Genomic DNA, 9,945 nt, shown 5'->3' with positions numbered 1-9,945 from the left:
GCTTTCTATCAGTGGGAAACGAGTAAAGACCCAGCGGAACAGCAGGGAAAAGGCGTAGCGCTGAAATCGGTCACCGCTTTCTTCACCTGGTTACGTGAGGCGGAGGAGGAGTCTGAGGATAATTGACACAAGCAGGTGGCCGACGCCCAGACACCCCCTACTGACACGAACACAAAAATGCATCCAAACTAAAGGAACTTTGACTTTGAAACGCTGGCTAACTTGAGCTGGACCTCTCTACGAAGCGGAGGGAACACTAAATACTTGTATCATATATATAGAAAATATTTTTGTTTTAAAATTTGACTTTTTTTTTCTTTTGTTACTTTTAAAAGAAGAGACTTGAGATAGGTTCTGAACTCTTTAATTTATTATTTTTTTAAGAGACTGCAAGTATGGAGTTCTATTTAACATTTGCAGGCAAAAAGAACATTGATAGAAATAACAGAATAGACATGTATCATAACAATAATATTAATTTTGTTTAAATGTGTCAGCAGCCTCCCTGGATTCATGTGATGCACTTCAAAACAAATCAAATATTTCCTCAGAAATGAAAAAGAAAAATGCATAACATTTTTGGCTCAAGGTGGGGGCTGCTCCAGGATTGGCTAATGTTGCTGAAGGTTAAGGCTGTTTTGAGAAACACCCGCCACTGGTTCTTCTGCTTTGGCTTTTGCTCAACGGACTTTCCGAATAACATGGGAAACACGGTAAAAATGAATATGCATCCTGAATGGAATAAAAATTCAGACATCGTCATCAAATACCTGTATGCATTAAAGGTGAAGTGCAAACACTAATGCAAGTCGGAAAATGACCAGGTTTGCTCAGTGTACTTGTGATGAAGAACTACAGAGGAAATGTAAAGCTTGTAAATACATTAAAGAGAAAAATCAGATTTAAAAATGACACTAATGGTGTGCTGTTTGTCTTTGGAGGGAAATTGACAGGATTTTGCTAATACGCCAGCATCTTGAACAGATTATTTGCTGTTGTTTTTTTAATTGAATTGATTTGACACCAAATTGTTTTAAAAGATACTCTGTTAATATTTGGGCAAACATTGAATAATTCTTATTAATAATAAATATAATATGAAAAGTATGTCAAGAAACATATTAGTTCATTTAGATCTTGAGTGTTTAAGGCAGCAGAACTACTTATAAATTACACATTTATTCCTCTCTCGCTATTATATTATTCTAAACGCATCTAATTATGTGTCCTTGAATACATGGTATAATAAAAAAAAAATCAGCAGTTCAAATATATTTAAATATGAAATATATTCTTTGGGATATTTTATTTGCTTTGTTTTCCTTTATTTTCTTTTTTATGACATATTTATTCAATATTAACATGACAAATGTACAATGTGCTTTCCAGAAATACAATCAGTTAACAGCAAATCTTTAAGATATTGTGACATGAATTTGACATCAAATAGACTACAAAAGTAACTCATAAACAATAACCAAGAAACAAATCCAAAATAAATAAATATATAATTTTAAGAGGAAAAGGGTCATTCAAATAAAAAAAAAAAGGTAAAAGCATAATACCATCTATAAGTATTAATATTGTTAAACAGTCACAACCTGTAGAGAAGCACACGGAAAAACATTTCCCATATATATTTCCCTAGATATCTCCAGTAACATAACCCTATAATAAAAACATGTCATTTGGAACAAAAAATAATAATAATAACATTAGAACACAAAATAATCAAGACCATTCTTTATGAATTTTTGAGCCCACCTCCAAGAGGAGGAAAACAGTTCACCCACAAAACCCTAATTGACACACACAAGCATTTTTTTCATGTCTGGAGGCAAGCTATACATTTTATTTATTGTTTTCCTAATTGACTAATAAAATTGCTTAGCATTACGTAATGTAAGCTATTTTATTAATCAGGTTATAACTGTATTATTTTTTTATTAAATATGCATACAAAAAATCTAATATCATAAATAATAAAAAAAAAACGAATCTGTGAAAATTCAACGGAAACAGCCAGTTAGGGACTTTTACTTTAAATCAGTCGGAGACTTTTAATTTGTCTGGTTTATTCCCACAACTCCACCATGTATGCGTACGTCGTGACGTCAGACGTACAAAGCAAAGCGTGTGCGCGCACCTCCTGAAGTCTTGAACTGGTAAGTCGTTAATTATATGCAACTTTTAATGAATGAAGCGCCGTTTATATAGTAATTGTTGCTTACTTTTACCTTTATTTCAAAACAGACACAAACCACCTTTAAAATGATACGTCGAAATCTATCACGCACAGATTTGCGATAGCAATGCACTAGAACGAACAACAAAGGGTCTGTTTTGAATCTAAGTTGCCTACCTGGACATTTTGAGTATCATAGAACGTGTTGTCTCGATAGGCAGCTCACTAGGTTTCCAAACACAAAACTACCTGCAGTCTGAGCGTTTATGCCTTGCTTCATTCACTTGCAGGCATCAAGCAGCAAAAATGTTCCGACCCAAGCCCACACTGAAGGACAGACAGCACCTCTACAGGCTGATCATCAGCCAGCTGCTGTATGACGGCTACACCGCCATCGCCAACAGCCTGATCAGCGAGGTGAAGCCCCAGAGTGTGGTGTCTCCATCAGAGCAGCTCATGCAGCTGGCCAAGACAGGTATGACTCGAGACACTTTTAGTGCTTAATATTTTTACTGTATAATTGCTAAATAACAAACTAAACAAGTGCCTAATAACTACTTCCATCTACTTTTTTTCTTTGCAATAAAGAATACACAATACAATACACAAAACATTTCAATACACCTACAACAATCTTTACTCTTAAAATCCTGAAGCTAAATCAAGTATTACATCATAAAAGATTTTAACAAGCAACTGAATTAATGTGACCCATACTCTGAATTAGTGCTCTGCATTTATCCCATCCAAAGTGCACACACACATCAGTGAACACGCACACACCTGGAGCAGTGGGCAGCCATTTTTTGCTGCGGCGCCCGGTGAGCAGTTGCTCAAGTGCACCTCAGTCGTGGTATTGAAGGTGGGAAAGAGCGCTGTACATTCACTCCCCCCACCTACAATCCCTGCTGATACGAGACTCGAACCCGCAACCTTTGGGTTACGAGTCCGACTCATTAACCATTAGGCCACGACTTCACCCAATTAGAGTTCTTTAAAGGGATAGTTCACCCAAAAATGAAAATTCTGTCATTAATTACTCACCCTCATGTCATGTCAAACCTGTAAGACCTTCGTTCATCTTCGGAACACAAATGAAGATATTTTTGATGCATTCTGACAGCTCTCTGAACCTCCCATAGACAGCAAGGATCCTAACACGATCAAGGTGAAGAAACGTATCAAGGACATCGTTAAAATAATCCTTGTGACATCAGTGGTTCAACTGTAATCTTAAAAAGCTACGAGAATACTTTTTGTGCGCAAAGAAAACAAAAATAACAATTTTATTCAACAATTTGTCTCCTCCGCGTCAACCTATAGCGCCATTTTGGGCAGTAGCCTATTAAACAGCGAAACAGCGTATGCAATGTACAGTGCACAGCATAAATGAGTACACCCCCTCTAAAACTTAACATATTCAGTTTTACTTAGAGTTCTTTGATGTAATGTTCCAACAAGCCTGCTTGATCAATTACCAAAGAAGAATGCCAAAATTATTCAGCAAAATAAGATTTTCTTATCAAAGTGATAAAATGTTGTGTTGCAAAAATTAGTACACCCTCTTAAAAGTTACTAAAAAAAAGTGTATAGGTTTAAGGCTATTTTTGATCAACAGGTAAGTATATTGAACCAAAACTTTTAAAGACAAATAATTTCCTGACAATTAAAAGTGTTATATAGCCCACTGAATCATACTCAAAACTTAATGCTGCCAGCAGTTGGAACCACTTGGGAGAGAACTGCCAGGTGACTTATTTCTTAGCATAAAAGAGGACAATGGGACAAGAGGAATACCAAATTATTGTTTTAAGTGTGAAAATATAGCAGAAGTAGCACCAAAATTCAAAAACAATGGACTTGTGATAAGGCTCCTGAAATAATCAGGTCTTCACTTTAAGTTTTCATTTAGTGATAATGGATATGGAGAAATAACATGCAAGTGTCTCAGAGCCGGCAAAAGCTATGAAAAGAGTGACACTTTATCTCACAGAGTATGACGCAGCCTGCAGACGTAACATGCATGGTTGTTGTCACCACTAGAATTACTTACTGTAGCCAAAGCAACGTTCAGTGGTAGTAAAGCTTTTATATAGGGATGAATGAGTGCTGAAGGTGTGAGGGAGTTGTGCTTTATCAATGCTGGCATGAATTCACACACCACTGTGTGATATAATACACAAACCTGAAACTGAAGATGCTACCCTCCACTCATTCCCTGCATTATTGGGCATTTTTTTCAGCATGACAATGAGTATATTCATTCTCCCAAGGTGAAAATCCTTCAGTGGACATGCATTTCACTCAATCTTAATGCTCTTGAGCAGCTGTGGGGGATTGTGTAGAGACGAGCTGAGCAAAACTCCCAATTAAAGATCAGAGCATTTAAGGAGGTCGTCCTCCAGGAGTTAAACAGCACAGATGTGAAAATTTGTCATGAGCTTGTACACTCAGTGCCAAGAAGTGTCAGAGCAGTATACTTTAAGTTCTGGAGGACATACTAAATACTAGAATATTATACATTTTCTGAGTTAAATCTAGGGTGGACTCATTCCTTCATTTAAACAAAATTGGCTAATTTACTTATCTTACAGAAAATATTGGCATATATTTTGTTGTTTTTATTAAGTATATGTTTAATGTTTACATTTTTCCATCTTTCCATGAATTATATTAGTAATCATTAAGAAAATACATCTTTTATATTTATTCAAAGGGGGTGTACTCATTTATGCTGTGCACAGATATGCTGTTTATGTTCAGATCAAAGCACGGCGTATCTGTGTACGGTGCTGCTTACACAGAACAGCATACGTTTCTGAGCCTTGATCGTGTTAGGATCCTTGCTGTCTGGGAGAGTCAGAGAGCTCTCGGAATTCATCAAAAATATCTTAATCCGTGTTCCAAAGATGAACAAAGGTCTTACAGGTTTGGAACGACACGAGGGTGAGTAATTAATGACCGAATTTTCATTTTTGGATGAACTATCCCTTTAAGGCGAGACACTGCAGGTGAATAGGGTAAATGAATTGTTATCGCCTTACTAACCCAGTTGATTGATTACATTGATAATTGCAAACATTTTTTGTATTGCAAGTTTTCTAAAATGTTAGGTTTAAATATGCAAATGATGCATTATTTAATGAAATATGCGCTAATTTGCATAAATTCCTTGTACAATGGATGAAGTCAGATTCAGAATTCTTGTTACATTTTTTTTTTAAATGTTTTTACAGAGGGAATTTTTGGCATCTCATTTTTGTCACTCCATAATTCAGAAAATATTTAGAACAGACAAATATATTTTCACGATTTTGGGGGGGGTAGAATGCTGTATGTAATCAAGCAAATTATATATGAAATAATCCCTCAGTAAAAACCTTCAGGATACAGACTGGAATAAAAATGTAAAGTTTGGTGTGTGTAAGTGATTTACAAAGATTTATTGTGAGAGATTTATGGCTCAGTGTAGGAGAAAAAACAGTTTGAGAAAACGGCCTTTAAAAATATGTATTGTAATTTAAATCTATTGACACACATAGATAAAGTGCTATAAAAGAAACATTAAACAGTGTCTTTTGGATGTTTTCTTTCCACTAGTCAAAAAGCCCAAAATCTTAAACTTGACAAGAAAGGTGCATGAAAAACAGTGTTTTTGCCTGCAGTGTCTCCCCCTTAAAGAATTTTTGCAAGGAATAGTAATAAAATAATTATGAACTTAATGTGAAAAGGGTCCATTTTCAAACAATTAGCAAAAACACAACATTTACCTCCTTACCAACCTCCTTACCAAAATGAAAAAAGTCAATCCAAATCACTTTGCAATGTACACAATACTTGTTTTCTTCAAAGCGATGACAAAAAGAGCAATTGGATGAAATACAATCTGAATGCTTATTGTTTACTAGCTCAGAAATATAAATCATTTTAAAAGAAACTTAGACAAATTTTTATCGAAGAAGCCAGAGAAGTACTTTAATCTGATTTCCTAGGAATGGAGAACGATGACAGTGCGGTACAGTACGCCATTGGCCGCTCGGACACTGTGGCGCCCGGTGTGGGCATCGACCTGGAATTTGATGCAGATGTGCAAACCATGTCCCCAGAAGCATCAGAGTATGAGACCTGCTATGTGACGTCTCATAAGGGGCCGTGCCGTGTGGCCACCTACAGCCGTGATGGGCAGCTCATAGCCACAGGCTCCGCTGACGCCTCCATTAAGATCCTGGATACTGAGCGCATGCTGGCCAAAAGCGCCATGCCTCTTGAGGTGAGTGCCTGGATGAGTTGATTTTCAAGTCGCCTTATCTCTTTTCTAAATGCATGTTATAGATCGTACTGTGAACAATTCATCCAATCATATTTTTAATTTTTACAAAATTTGCCTCTACTTTGGAGTTCAATGCCCACACCTCTGCAACGTCTGATGCTGAACCAAGTTCCTGCCCTACTTTTTTTTTTTACTTTAATATTGTGTAGTTTATTCCAGTTGGGCAACCTGACAACCAGTGCAATTCTGTTTTCTGATTTAGGTGATGATGAACGAAACGGCCCAGCAGAACATGGAGAACCACCCTGTAATCAGAACCTTGTATGATCATGTGGATGAGGTCACATGCCTCTCTTTTCACCCGACCGAGCAGATCTTAGCCTCTGGCTCTCGTGATTACACCCTCAAACTCTTTGATTATTCAAAGCCATCTGCAAAAAGAGCCTTCAAGCACATACAGGTATAAAATCAAGCTAAATCATGCCTCTAAATTAGTTCGAAAAGGTAAATGTGTGGTCCGTCATTTATTGGAGATGTTTGCATGGAATGTTTCTCCCTTTCATTTTCTACAGGAAGCTGAAATGTTGCGCTCCATCTCCTTCCATCCATCTGGGGATTTCTTACTAGTCGGCACGCAACACCCAACCTTGCGTCTTTATGACGTTAACACTTTCCAGTGTTTTGTGTCCTGCAACCCTCTGGACCAGCACACAGACAGCATCTGCGGAGTCTGTTACAATCCCAGCGCTAACAGCTACGTCACCTGTAGCAAAGACGGCAGCATTAAGTTGTGGGACGGAGTGTCGAACCGGTGCGTGACCACCTTTGAGAAAGCCCACGACGGCGCAGAGGTCTGCTCGGCTGTTTTCTCCAAGAACTCCAAGTATATTCTGTCCAGCGGGAAGGATTCTGTTGCTAAACTCTGGGAAATTTCTACAGGCCGGACTTTGGTCAAGTACACAGGTAAGATGGAGAATTATGGGTAGGTTTAGATTATAGATTACACAGGCTAGATGAAGAATTGTGATTAAATTCTGGCTGAGGAAAAAGGTGTTAATTATTATTATAATTTTTTATTTTTTTTATTTAAGCAGACTCTATATCGATTCCTAAAATCTTTTCTGTTCTGTCTCTGCTGAATCTTCACTTACATCACTTACTTAAAATGTTAATGTTTGTCAGTATTAAATATTATTTTTTTTTTAAAGTCAGTGTACTGCAACATAGTAGCAAGAAACGTTCTATTCATTTGTCTAATTTCTAGGCAAATTACTTTTACAAATCTTTTTTTTTTTTATTGACTCAAGTGTAAAGCTTGACCAGTGCAGTCTGATTCACAAGAAAATAACTTCTATGAGTTCTTTATATTGAATCAAAAGCACAGCACAGCCAGTATATTCTGATCCTGGACAAATGACTCTTATGAACTGATTCTTTTTAGTGAATTTGTCAGTTCTTTATAGTGAATCAAAAACACCGCATAAACAGTGAGTTCTGATCCCAGACAAATGACTCTTATCAACCAGTTCTTTGTAGTGAATCAAAAACATATACTGAACTGACTCATGAGTGATTTGCTTGTGAATTGACTAAAAAACATTCAGCATGACCAGTAAAGTCTTGAGTCCTGGACAAATTACTCTTATGAACTGATTTATTCCAAAACATATAGAGTAACCAGTGTAGCCCAGTTCACAAGAAAGTTACTCTAGTTACTTTTTATTTCCAGTAACTAATGCAGCCCTATTTCGGAAACACACGACTCCCATAAGTCTGTTCTTTTGATAATTAGTTCATAAAGACCGGTTACCGGTTTAAATCAATCTGAAACATTACATTATTAACATAGGCAGAGCGTGGCCATGGGGACTTGGGGCAAAAATGCCCCTGCATAAACAAATTAAATCTATTACGTCTGTTGCTAACAAAGTGAATATGAATAGACATGGTCAGTTGCGGTGTTCAGCTGAGTCAGTTCAGCTGCGAAGCGTTCAGATGAGTCATTGTTCAAACTCATCAGTTTTGAGTGCGTGCGTGCGCGCGCGTTCGGTGACTGAATTCTGGACTCTTGCGAATTCTCGCATCATAAACCACAAAGCGCAGATGTATGTACAATGTAAGTAAGAGATGCATTTAACAGTGTATACAGCTTCAGTGATTATAATGATAGTTTTGTTTTTTTGAGAGTGCTTAAACTCGCGATAGATCAATGTTAGGGATAATGTCACTTTCTATATATAATTTATTTGCTGTTTGAATAACAGTGGAAAGGAAACGTTATATAATTATCAATTTCTAACATTTTTATAAAATTGTAATCCCGTTAAATACAAAGTCAGTCCCATTAAACTTTTTTTTTTTTTAGCCTACATGACACCCATGTCTGGTTCTTGCCTAGAAGACGGGTTTATGTTTAATACATTTGGCTGCTTTTAGCCTTACCCTGGAGTTGGTTCACCCTCCGCCTATGATTATTAATTACGAGAGAATTTATATTATTTGTAAGCATAATAGACTGAAATATACTGAAATATGTTATCAGCATCTAGGACTGGAACAATTCATTTTATAATATGTATTATGATGGTCTTTTTGCATCAGTAAAAAGTGCTAATAGTTAATAACTTGGAACTTCCATTGGTCAGTTTGGGGTAAATAAATCAAAACCCTGACATATATGTTGGAAATACCGTGTCTGTCATCACGCCACCTGACCAGTGTTTTTCACACTCTGCTGCCAGCTCACCCTTACTGTGTTTCCTGTCACGCAGGTGCAGGTCTCAGTGGGCGACAAACGCACCGCACTCAGGGTGTTTTCAACCACACGGAGGACTATGTGCTGCTGCCGGACGAGCGAACCATCAGCTTGTGCTGCTGGGATTCCCGCACGGCCGAGAGGAAAAACCTGCTCTCATTAGGCCACAATAACATTGTGCGCTGTATCATACACTCACCCACCAACCCCGGCTTCATGACCTGCAGCGATGACTTCAGAGCACGATTCTGGTATCGCCGCACCACCACTGACTAGGAGTCGTTTGTGTGCTTTGAGACCAAAAGGGTCTGAATTTCTTGTATCAGAAATTTCCCCACTGTTTATGACTTCGCAGCCATGTTTGCCAAGGCTGTGCATCATTTAACACAAAACCGTTTTTAAAAGCAGCAGAGAGCTTATGACTGCAGTACCTTTGTATTACATTTGGGTGGTGCTGTTTTACGAAACACCTGAGATCCATCGTTTTCAGATTTTTAGAACTTTACTGATGTTACCATTCAGTAACATAAACTGTCAGCTGTAAAGTTGCATTGATATTACACTCGCAGCTAGAGACAGAAGCTAGAAACATTTTATTTGTGTTATTCGTGTATCTGACAACAAGATGTGTACTATTCTGTCATGGCAAGTGCCTAGAATGTCTTCTTTTCCATTTCGATTTGTGTACTGTGCTCTTTGTTTTATATTAAAAGACTCCGAGAGAATTGTTTCTTG

At 37.4% G+C, this 9,945-nt stretch overlaps 1 protein-coding gene across 2 annotated transcripts; it reads left to right on the top strand.

The window, feature by feature from the left end:
• The first annotated feature begins 2,065 nt into the window (after positions 1–2,065).
• On the top strand, positions 2,066–9,945 carry LOC107567730 (cleavage stimulation factor subunit 1). Of its 2 annotated transcripts, XM_016253502.1 has the most exons (6): positions 2,066–2,165; positions 2,476–2,660; positions 6,178–6,455; positions 6,718–6,915; positions 7,028–7,418; positions 9,227–9,945. In XM_016253502.1, exons 2-6 carry the CDS (start codon positions 2,492–2,494, stop codon positions 9,484–9,486), a joined length of 1,296 nt encoding a protein of 431 aa, XP_016108988.1. In that variant the 5' UTR covers positions 2,066–2,165; positions 2,476–2,491; the 3' UTR covers positions 9,487–9,945. The 2 variants fall into 2 exon arrangements, with proteins under 2 accessions (XP_016108988.1, XP_016109066.1); XM_016253580.1 differs by lacking the exon at positions 2,066–2,165 and having other exon boundaries at positions 2,283–2,660.

Source organism: Sinocyclocheilus grahami, unplaced genomic scaffold (assembly GCF_001515645.1).
Source record: "Sinocyclocheilus grahami isolate Dianchi unplaced genomic scaffold, SAMN03320097.WGS_v1.1 scaffold3.1, whole genome shotgun sequence".
Taxonomy (NCBI): domain Eukaryota; kingdom Metazoa; phylum Chordata; class Actinopteri; order Cypriniformes; family Cyprinidae; genus Sinocyclocheilus; species Sinocyclocheilus grahami.
Note: the sequence above shows the minus strand (reverse complement) of the source record. Positions and strands in the feature narration are given on the sequence as shown.